The 12,245-nt window shown below is 32.8% G+C and overlaps 1 protein-coding gene across 2 annotated transcripts; it reads left to right on the top strand.

The window, feature by feature from the left end:
* Nucleotides 1–314: 314 nt before the first annotated feature.
* On the top strand, nucleotides 315–7,064 carry LOC100812579 (uncharacterized). 2 transcript variants are annotated; one of them, XM_041016023.1, is made up of 3 exons: nucleotides 315–523; nucleotides 1,695–1,802; nucleotides 5,633–6,803. In XM_041016023.1, the coding sequence occupies exon 3, from the start codon at nucleotides 5,652–5,654 to the stop codon at nucleotides 6,621–6,623; it is 972 nt and encodes a 323-aa protein (XP_040871957.1). In that variant the 5' UTR covers nucleotides 315–523; nucleotides 1,695–1,802; nucleotides 5,633–5,651; the 3' UTR covers nucleotides 6,624–6,803. The 2 variants fall into 2 exon arrangements, with proteins under 2 accessions (XP_040871957.1, NP_001356105.1); NM_001369176.1 differs by lacking the exon at nucleotides 1,695–1,802 and having other exon boundaries at nucleotides 5,633–7,064.
* Nucleotides 7,065–12,245: the final 5,181 nt, after the last annotated feature.

The following is a 12,245-nucleotide window of genomic DNA, read 5'->3' on the forward strand; positions in this document are numbered from 1 at the left end:
ATTCTAGAAATTTTAGTGTTATATATATCGACATTAATTGTTTTTAACATAATTGACCTCTTAGTTTAATTGGTTAAAACATCATGCTAATAACACAAAGATCACATATTCGAGACTTGTATGGACCATTAATTTTAAATTATTTGGGACTTACATATTGGCCATATTGGAATTAAAAAAAATGAATGGTGTATTAGAAAAACTCAGGGTGTAGGAAGCAAATCCCCAACTGTTAACCAGGCTCATGAGCCCGCAATAACGCAACGCTTCTATTTTCATTTTAAATATGGTTATTTATAAAACGTGAAGAAGTGAGAAGAAAGAAAAGCTGCATTGGGTAGGTTAGGCGTTGCAGAACCGAAACACGTCACCTCTGCCAGCCATTTTTTCTTTTTTTCTTTTTTCGGATTATAGAGAACGTGAGCGCGAAGATCGGATACTCGCACCGATTTCCTTCATTATCACAGTTTCAACCGAACGAACGACTCCTCTCCAACCATTTCTCGCAGAATTCCAGTTCCAGGTATTCCTCTCTTCGCGAGGGTTTTCTCACTCTCCATTGATGCCTCTCGTTTCATGTTTTCCTTCTTTTTTTTTTCATTATTTTCTGTGCAATCCTGGCAATGTTTCTAAATCTGCACGTGCTTTTAGAAAAAAAAAATTCGTTTAATATGTGCCTATGGTCTCGATTTACGAATTTCACCGCCTAATTGCGTTTGCGCACGCTCCTTAGATTAGAATGGATTTGCGATCCTGAATTCCGCGAGCGTGTCAAGATATTTAACCGTTTTTGTTTTTTTATAACTTCGTCTCTGATTCTCACTCTGCATTTTCTAACTGTGACATAAGTGTGTGCTTGCGTGTTATAATCGAGAATTTCGCGCTTAGATGTATTTTGAAAACTTCATGCTGTACTTCTAAGCGAATCAAATATAATATGAACAATTCCAATTGTTTGGAATTTGGATCGTTTCCTTTTATGGGAAGTGACTAATGCCATGTTCTGTAAATTGCCACTTGTCACTTGGTTGTTGTTATGACATATACGTGTTCTGTGCTTTGTTTCTTTCTAGAAGAAGGTGTTTTGACTTATGGACGTATAATGACTTTATTCTTTAATAGACACTGATGTTTGATATCATGTTGCCTTGATGATGTTGACGTGGCGTTAGAAAAGAATATGGATGCTCTGATTTTCCCATTCAATGTGGAAGTGGTGGATTACTTAATGCCTGAGCATCTGTTGGAAGTGTTTTTGTTTTTCATCAGTTGACCTCCTAAACTGAGGATTCCAGATATTATGATTTGCGAGCAAGGTTTTGTTTTTGTTGCTTTTCTTGATATTACGTGAATCATGGACAAATGCGGCCAATGCGGCTTAGTGGCCACATTGCGGCTGCAGACACTTAAAAAACCATGATATTGGGGCCAAATCATGGTTGTGGACCGTTTTATAAGACCTTGTTGTTTATGAAAAAACGATGATACACTGGAAAAAATTTATGTTGATGTTGAGTAATTCTGTTTCACCTTTTTTTTTCATTTCTTATTTACTTTTTGGATGCTATCCTTAAAATCAGTGGACATTTGAATGCAGAACATGTGGCTTACTTTTTGTGGACTGTTTGCTATCTAGCACTACATAGAGAATGGATGAGTTTTTTTTTTTTTTTTAATGATTTTCTTGAATCTAGATCAGGAGAGACTTCAAAATCCAATCAAGATGTTGTTTGTTTCACGCCAAATGAGTTACTTTGTTGCAGCTCTTCTATTTAAGATGTTATTCACTATATAGGAATCAGGTATGACAGGACACAACTTATGGTATAAGTTGATGATACCGAATTCCCTTGACTATATTTTATTGGTGGTGTCTGGAAATAAAAAAAAAAATTGTCATCAAAGTTGTGCTTTTCTGAAATGTTGTAGTTGTTACAAGACTGCAAGGTAGATTCTTATGATAATTTAACCAAGCTCAACAACGAAACCTGTTGAGTTGAATACTTTTTTTTTCTTCAATTGTTTGTCATTTGATATGCTTTGGATTGAATGACATCCTTTTGTTATAACCTTGTTAGTTTCAGAAGACTCTTCTGTACTGGTTTATAATTGATTGTTTTAAAGACCATATTTAGCATTTTGTTGTCAAAACCATGCTTTTCTTGAGGTTATTGAATTCTTCAAATCCTTCCTTCTCTTCATATAGTTGATGCATTTAAAATTATTGTCCGCGTTTATTCATTGGAATGTGTGTGCAATTTCCAATTGAGTCAAGGTTATGAACAGTAACTACTAGTTCTATCATGAATTCTTTCGCCCGGTTTGGGTTTTCCTTTGGCCCTCGGGTGTTAGGGAAAGAAGTCATAAATGTTTGTTCTTGTGCAAGGGTTGAATTAGGCCAGGCAGCCCAACAAGAGCCTAGAACCTGTCCCATTTAGCACTTGGCATGTCTTGTTTAGCAAAAAGGCTAGGCCTAGACTTTTTACAACAACAACAAAGCCTTATCCCACTAGGTGAGGTCGGCTACATGGATTACACAATGCCATTCGGCACGGTTAAAAACCAAAGGTTCATAAATATTATTCATTTGGCATGGTTAAAAACCAAAGATTTGTAAATATTATTCATTCGGCTTAGGCTTTTTTAAAAACTTTTTTGTTTAATTGGTAACATTGCAGGCTTTTAAAAAGCCTATTAGGCTTGATGGGCTGGTCTGTTTATAAATATTACTTTAGGAGTATTACTTTTAATAAAAAAATTAATATTTGATGTATAATATCAGATCATTATTTTAACAACTATGGCACTATGCTTCTTACTTTAGTTGGTTTTAATGGATATGAAATGCAATATGTTTTGTGGTTTTAACTGTTTCTAATGCAATAGGCCCGTTAGCCTATAAGTCTATTAACTTGTTTAGCGATAGACACTTCAGCCTGTAACTTTATTGTTCTTTTCAGTGATAGGATCATTAACCTATAAGCTTATTGGCCTGTTTAAAGATAGTACCATCAGTGTATTTAAATGGGCCTTTAAACAGGTTAATAGGTTAGGCCAAACCTAAAAAAAGGTTTGTAACAATTTAATAGGCCAGGCTTTGTCCGAAATATTGTAAAGCAGGTTAAGCCAGACTTTGGCAAGGCCTAACTTGGTCTGGCGTATTTCTTCCACTATTTCTGTCACAAAAGAGATTTTCATTCTATCCTTTTCAAAAGGTAATTTGTCATAATTCATATCAGAACTGGTAATCCATTAGTCTGGTTTTTGTGACAATGGATCAACTTTCACAATTCTTGATTTGTGCTGATGGAGATTAATTTTCTTTCCTGGCATTAGAAAATAGTCATGAATGTGATTTTTTTTAAAATAATTTTTAGTTTATGTTTCATTTGTATATTTTCCAGTCACATAACTTTTCTGGACCCTTTTGGTTCATTAATTATCATCTAGTTAAGATTGATTGCCTGGTTGTGCATAGTCTGATACTGTAGTTAAGGATATCTTGAACAGTTTTCACAATTAAAATTGTAGTGCAGTCATAAGGAAACCCTAATCTTATGTGAATAAGCATTCGATACATTAAGTGTATTATTACTTGCTGAATTTAAATGTGACATCAAATAGTGCTCAACTGCTCAACTGTTGGAAGTAAAGGATTTTAAAATCATGATATAGAAAAGTCAGAAGTGTATCATAAAGTATGCAATGATTCTTATGGGCTGATTTACCTTATGGGCTGCATGACCTTTTTGATGAAAAAAAGTAGATTTTCTATCATCGTAGTTAAAATCAGGATTCAAATTGTAATATCCCTCTATTTTACAAATTTAATCCCACTTGGAGATTTAAAAACTAACATGCCCCACTGCCAGAAGGCTCCTCACTGTACGAAGGTATAGGGTAGGGTCATTTGCGCAACCTTACTGTTGCATATGTAAAGAGGTTGTTTTCAGATTTGAACCCATGACCAACAGTCATCAAGGCACAACTTTACCACTATGTCAGGGCTCGCCCTCCATTTAGCGATTCAAATTGTAGGTAAAATCCTTACTGAGGTAAATCCCGATTTAAATCCCAAAATCAGTAAAATCCATCAATTTTCTGATTTAGCCAGTGTCCCATTTGAACATTTGACCCACACCACTTTTTTCTGACATGGTTTGCTTTTTACCGGCTTGATTTCTTATTTATCTCTCATGACTGACCTAACATCACGCGCACGCATTTTTCAATTTGGTGAACCCTAATCACCGTAATAAGCTGATTCTACTCCATTCTGCGTTCTTCCTCTGTTTGCTGAGTTGTTGCTGTTCTTGGTCTGTCTTCCTCTGACATGTTTGCTAGATTAGACATCTAGATTCTAGGATTAGAGTATTTCTATTTGCTTTGTGTTTAAGTTTGATGCATTGTAATGCTTTGTTGTGTTCTTGACTACTTGTGTTTTGGAAGTGTTTGTTAAGTTTCTTTCAACTTTGTGAGTTATGAATATGATGCATGAGATCTATGGAATATGGATTATGAATTTTGTAAAATCCTACGAGTTGATTTCCGATTCCTGTTTTAAGGTAAAATTCCAATTTTAACTACCTTGTTTTCTGTCATTCCTCTTCTAAAGGATGATGGATGTAGTTTTCTCTGTATAGATTTCTATGATTTTCGTTATAGTACTCTACAATAGGGTGCTTGTTTTATGTATCTCATATTGTTATGCATTTAGTGTATTTCAATGACAAAATGGAAACTTGGATGCATAAAATCAGGACATTAAAAGAAAAGAAGCATGTAATGACAGAACTGAGTGAAATTCAATGGGACATTAAAGTCACAGTGGTTTATCCTTGATGGAATTGAATATATTAGATCAAGACTAATGTCTGGCAGCGTGGATGCATAAATCAAAATGAGAAAGATTGAGTGAATTCATTCTTCTAGCTTTGTATTGTATGTTTCATTTCAGATTTCATTTCCATGGGATGTTCAGCTAATGTGTAATGGGAATGATATAGATGGATTGGTTTTACAAACCTTTATTTTGATTTTTATTTGTTGTCTTTTCTAATGATGGTACTTATTACTTATATATCTTTGCATGCTAGTGATGATACTTATTTTCCCTTTAATTTTTTGAGTCATGGATCCTGAATTTCTGGTTGCCTTGTTTATAATCCCCCCCCCCCCAAATTTTCTGTAATATGTTGTTTGGTGTTTTATCTTAGTTGTGTTATGTTGCATGTTTAAAAATGGTGAGGAGCTTATGCTAGAATTTCCCTGGGCTTTTATGCCCTTTATTAGTTTACGGATGAGTTATGATTAGTGCTAATTGTGTGGTGAGCAGGGATGGCATAATGTTGCGTTTCTGCTTATTGTTTAAACACATGCTTTAGTAATCTCGATCTAATACTACCATTTGTCCCATTTTTGTGGAGAATCATTATTATCTTTTTACATGTCTTTGTTGCTCAAGACCTTTATAGATGTAACTGCTAAAAATTACTACAAAGTCGTATAAGTGATATCATGTCAATTTAGACGCTTTATTTATTGTGTTTGGAATGATCATTTTAATTTATTGTGCTAGAATTTCTCTCCTTTTTAAAAAGATCTACCATGATGGTTGTCTTTCCTTGATCAGTTTCAGGTTCACTTTGTTGATGGCTAAAGTTGGTAAGTTGCGGAGCAAGGCTCAAGGTCAGAGGGCAACCCCGCATCTTTTATCGTGTGCAAGAAAAAATCTGAAAGATGTTAATGTAAGGAACAACTCTTCTAAAGCATCGGAGAAGAAAGATTGGGAAGATGCAACCTGCTCAGTCTGTATGGAGGTCCCCCACAATGCTATCCTTCTCCTTTGTTCATCTTATTACAAGGGTTGTCGCCCATACATGTGTGCTACTAGTCATCGCTATTCAAACTGTTTTGAACAATACAAAAAGGCATATACTAAAGCAACATCTGTTCAAAGTTTGCAGCCAGAAGCAAACAATTCCAATATTGATTTAAGCACAGGTGAATCTAAAGACAATACTGAAATTCCTGAGCTTCTTTGCCCCCTTTGTCGCCGGCAGGTGAAAGGTTGGACAGTGGTTGAAGCAGCACGGAAGTCTCTGAATGCCAAGAAAAGAAGTTGCATGCAAGATGATTGCTCTTTTGTGGGGAATTACAAGGAGCTTAGGAAACATGTTAGGTCTAAGCATCCATTTGCACGACCGCGAGAAGTGGACCCAATAAAAGAAGAAAAATGGAAGAGATTTGAGTGTGAAAGAGAACGAAGTGATGTGATTAGCACAATTTTATCTTCAACACCAGGGGCTATGGTACTTGGGGATTATGTGCTGGAGCCAAATGACCATGCTTTTTATAGTGATGAGTATGATTCTGATTCGGAATATCTAGAGGATGATTTCTTCTCGGTGAGGTCCATTGGTTTGGGGAGAACTGGCCACTTTTTGCCAAACATTAGGTATAATCAGGACCGTGCTGCTGATAATTTTGATGTTGATCATTTTGGTTTGCAGAGTGTTGCATCTACAGGTTCTGCTGCTGTCTCTGGACGAGGACTCCACAGGATATTGTTAGGAAGGTCTAGAAGACGACGGAGGCATAGGATAGCAAATGCAAGAAGGTAAATTATGAACTACAGAAATGTGGGGAAAGAGCTGTTCTTCTGCAAATAGTATGTCAGTGATCTTGGCATGGCTGGTTTTGTTGCTATGCCAGAGCATTTTATAATTTATTTGGCAGATTATAGCAGTTCATCTCATTTATAGATTGATATGGTACCACCGTGACTTTCCCTGTTTTTATAATTTTTTTAAATAGACTGTACAAAAGGAAATTTTAGAGTGCTCTGCCTCTGATTTCTAGGTCTAGGAGATTCAGTTCATTATGATTGTTAGATCCCATAGGTTGGACTAGTTATTATGCGGTCATGCAAAGTGGTGAAATTGAACACAGGTGATATTTAGGGAGAACGATAAGACGTCCCAAATAATTTCATTTTGAACTGATGCTTTATTCTTCCAATGTATGATTTACTTTCTGTACAGGTTGAATTACTTTATAATAAATCATACTACTACTATTTGATAGTGTTAGGAATACGGAATGTCCTGTATTCTGCATGCCCTTGGATCCACTATTGTTATTTGACTTTCCAGCAGGTGTTTAGAACCCTGTCAAATGTCGGCCTAGAGATTATTGTTTTTATTTTACCCAATTTAGGAGTATGTATATTGCTATCATCATGGATATGATCACTACCGAAAATGTGTAATCCTTGCCTCCTTGGTGGGAACTCTGCTGATTAGTGATTACTGATTAGGACCCCGAGCGCCTTGGCTGCATGCTTGCGGCACCGTATATGACGCAGCTTGTCAAACGCTCTGAGCTTTTGTTGTAGTTTTCATTTTGGTCATTTATTTTGTAGTAATTCTTGCTTTGGTCCTTTATATTTTATAATTTCCATTTTGGTCCTTCAAGTTTGCTACATTGTCCAGATCATCTGTTTTACACCAATGCCGTTAGTGCTATAAAATTCTAAAAAAATTGAATTTACTAAAGTGATGTTATTTTTTCGTTAAATTTCAGATAATTATAAGCCCAGATGCTTCATCTTTGTAATCTCAAAACCCTAAAATCAATCTTAAACTTCCCCAAACCTGTAGCACAATCTTCTCTTCCCAAGAAACCCTGCTCTATCTATAAACCTCACATCCCAACCTAGTAGCATAACCCTTGGTTCCAAATCCTCGCATGCCTCCAAAGACTACTCTTTCTCCACACTAATACAACTTTTGCCCCCATTCTAATCGACCATTATTCTCCAGAAAAGGTTGACTCAAGACTGGGGATTGGTATTAGCTTTTAAATCCATTTAGTTTTTTGCAATTCTTTTTTTTATTATTTGTAGGAATTGAAGACAATATCAGAAGATTTACAACAACTCACGCATGTGTTCAATCAATTGACTTAGATCCTCTTGATTTGCAATTGGTGGTTGTCTTGCCTTTTTGTGCCTCCTGCATCCATTGTGCATATATTGTTGTGCAATGTAGAGTAGGGTTTGAACATTACATTTATATCTAATTAGGCATTGTGGGTTTGATGGGATGGGAGTGAGAAATGAGATCGAAAAACAAGCAAGCTAAAATTTGGACGGAACTATCTTATAAAAACTTAAGGGCTTACTATCATGTTGGTTCCTAAACATTTTTGAATTTTAGTTCTTAATTTAAATTTTGATCCCCAAAGTCCTCCTAACATTTTTTTTGTTATGACTTTTAGTCTTTACTGTTAAGTACTAACGTTAACTGATGACATAATATCAACATTGTTAGTCAAGTGATTTGCATATCATTAAAGAGCCCAAAGTGATAGTCATTTTTTTGTTTGTATATTGTGATAAACGATTAAAAACATAATTTGAAAATAACATTATATGTTGAAATACAATTATTGCTTTTTTGGGTTCATAGTTATCACTATTTGAGGTCAACAACTTCCACTCTTATATTTGTATCTTCATCTCATATATACTATTACTTTGTAAAAATATTTTCTAACTTAAGTGTAGAAGTCTTCATATGTGCAAACCACCTATCATATTATGTTTTATTATTCTCTACCACCAGTTAAAGAACCACTAAATAAGTAGAGATTAAAATCTAATGAGTCACCTTAACAAGACAAATAACTTATTTACATACAAATTACAATTAAACTCTTAATTTAATCCCTAAATTTGATAAATGTTATCACTTTAGTCTTTGAATTTAACAAAAAAAAAATATTTTTTGAATATGTAACTAGTACCATACCTATGCCTTTGCACAAGTCACTCTTGCTTTCATACATGTTTAGTTAATCTCTCTATTAAGTCTTTTCTTTAACTTAACAAAGTATCTTACATGAGATATATCAATTGATTGTGTAACATACATGTGATACATCCATAAAATCAATCTTACATGTTTTTAGGGTCCATGTGTGAGTTCAATTTTTTAAAAAGTATTAACACTTAATCTTAATCAATTGGCTTATAACGAATAACTTGTCATTAATCTAAATCATCTCTCTGATTCACATGGAAAAATTAATCTTTCTACTTATCATTTATTTGTAACCTGTCATAATTTTTGTAGGACTATATGAAGGCTAAAAATGTCAATTTCCAGTTCACATGGAAAAGTTAATCTTTTAAAAAATTGAATACCATAAACAATCTGAATCATTCATGATTTTTCATTTAAATCCAACGGCATAAAATAGCGAACTCGTGGGTGAATCACCTAATTCCTAGATCCACCTTAGAAAGTTTCTCTCTCAAAGGTTCTATGACCTTCCGAATCTTTCGCTTAAGAATTTCCACGAACGACAATAATCATTTGATAAAATAACAGGGACGGATATAATGCAATCTGTCTTCCCATTACCCATTCAAGTCTACTATATGTACTTTTCCCCCACCTCTCTTTTAAACGTTATCAACCACTAAATAATCAACTTTGTTTATAAAAGTGAGACGCCAATATTTTTTTAAGCTAGCAAAGCAGACGTTGATAAATTGATCTTTAAAAAAAATGAAAAATTTAAATTTGGTGTATAAATGTAAAAAAAACACAACAAATTAATCTTAAAGATAATTTAATTATAATTAATTTTATAATTTAATTTCAAATTAATCATAAAAATATAATTTATTGTTAAATTAATTATTAAAAATTTTATTTTAATAATAAAATGATTTCACAAATTTATCGATAAGACTTTTATCACATTTTTTTATTAAAGGACTAAATTTATGTTTTTCATTTTTCATAAATTTGCATTACACTTTTAAAAACGAATTTAACACTTTTTCATGATCAATTTTAAGTTAACAAGAAATGCATGTGGAGAGACCAGCTTAAAAAACCAAATGAAACGTGTCGATTTTCAATATGAGAAATATCGAAGATGAAAAGGAAAAAAATCAACCCATCGGGGTACAAAAATATATTTGTTGCCCTACATAAGACCGTGATCATAATATCCTTTACCACTAGTTTTCTTTGCACGATAACTGTTTCAACATATTCTTCATTTTAATCTGCAAATAAATATAGCCCACGGTCAGAATCTCCTTTACCACTAGATTTCTTTGCAAGAAAACTATTTCAACGTGTTTTTCATTTTACTATACAAATAAATAAAGATAAAAGAAACGATGGTCACACTCTCTTTTTATTAATACTTTACGTGTGATTGGCAAAAAATTGTTAGAAATTACAAATTTTAATATGTTTCGCTTCTAGATTAAGTAAGAAACATTAATGATAAATAAAATTATTAAAATGAATGATTTTTAATAAATTTCAATATTGATGGCAATGAGAATATTAGAAAGAGAAAGACAAGAAAATATTACTAACATTCCTTATAAAGATAAACACAAATTTCATTCCAAGACTTCAATTCCGAATCAAAATAGTAAAACACAGAATCACACAAAGAAAAAGCAATTAATGCTAATGGCAAATATACCAAAAACGAGGAGGCATTTGGGTTTCTTTCTTCGCTCTCTTTGAACACGACTCTTTCATTTCCGCAGGTACCTGGGCTTGGAGGTTTTGGGGTTGAGGAGCAGCGCGAGCATATTGGAACCTGTTAGAGTTAAGTTAACCATACACCCTTCACTTAAATTTGGCAAAAGGACAAAATTTATATACAGTTTTTTTTATATCAATTTAGTCCCTAAATTTTTAGAAGGTTGGTCTCAAAAATTATAAAAAGTTCAATTTGATCATTAAAATTTTAAAAGTGGATCAATTTGGTCCCTAGATTATTTTAAAAAGTTCAATTTGATCTTACATTTTTTAAAATTTGAAGACTGAATTAATTCATTTTTAAGAATTTAAAGATAAAATTGAACATTTTAAAAATTTGAAGATGAAATTGATTCATTCTAAGAATTTATGGATCAAACTAAATCATTTAAAATAATTTGGGACCAAATTGATAATTAAGTCTAGTTTTTTTTAGAAAAACTTCAAATATTATATATTTTTTAACTTTTCCGTGAATTGTCACTTGAAGAAAAAGAGAGAAATATAATCAATTAGTAATTACCTTGGTTTTAGTTTTAGTGGGCAATGGAACATTTTGGGACGGTGTATTTCTAAGGTCTCGAGAGTGAGCAAGAAGCAAAGCTCGAGAATATGTACCTTGCTTTGTTTTCTTTCTGGAGCTAGTTCTCACTGATTCCGTGTAAACTGTGATCACCACCCCATTTGAATTGGAGTTTCTATCCACATCACTCTCATTCTGTTTCTTCCCCTCTGTCCTTTCCTTTGATTCCAATTCCATGCGATGGATTATCACAAGTGGAATGGAAATTGATCTCAAATTAGCACCAAATTATCTCCTTTTTAAACATCATGAAGCAATAGCAAATCTTGGGATATCCAACATTTTTATTGTCAGTACTGTGTTTGGTTGGTTTTTCAGAACTTATATATATACGTGATTCGAAAAGATTTGGCTTTCCATTAATGTAATTCACATATCACGACTCTCTTAAAAAGCAACCATGAGGAGTTAAACCCTGGCAGCAATGGATTTTTGCAATTATAAGTTGTACCATCACTACCATGTAAATCAAGATCATGATAAAAAAAAGCGTAACATTTATAACCAGAGAGCGGGCCGTAAGTATTTTTTAAAATTTTTTTAAAATATGTGTTACAAATTAATGGCCCAAACAAGAATTAAACTTATGACTTTCGCGTTATTAGCACAACGCTCTAACCAACTGAATTAATAGATCAATTATATTATAAAATAAATAATATTATTATATATAATAGTAAATTTTCTAATGTATATTTAATGTGCATGTAAATTTCAATAATAAATTTTGTGACAATTAATTTTGATATAACTTATACGAATTATATAATTCGTATATTTTTTATAAATTAAAATATTTACTATTTAAAAAAATTAATTTATTAATAAATTAAAAAAAAACATACGGATTAGCTAATCGTATAAGTTATATCAAATTAATTGTCAAAAAACTTATTATTTAAATTTACATGCGTGTTAAATATACGTTAGAAATTTTATTGTTATATATAACAACATTATTTATTTTATAACATAATTAGCCTATTAGCTCGGTTGGTTAGAGCATCATGCTAACAATGCGAAAGTTACAAGTTTAACTCTTGTTTAGGCCATTAATTTTAAATTAATTGGTAAAACATATT

Source organism: Glycine max, chromosome 6, assembly GCF_000004515.6.
Source record: "Glycine max cultivar Williams 82 chromosome 6, Glycine_max_v4.0, whole genome shotgun sequence".
Lineage (NCBI taxonomy): Eukaryota > Viridiplantae > Streptophyta > Magnoliopsida > Fabales > Fabaceae > Glycine > Glycine max.

Coding starts and splice junctions, on each gene's coding strand:
- LOC100812579 (NM_001369176.1), top strand. CDS start 5,652: ATGGCTAAAGTTGGTAAGTTGCGGAGCAAGGCTCAAGGTCAGAGGGCA.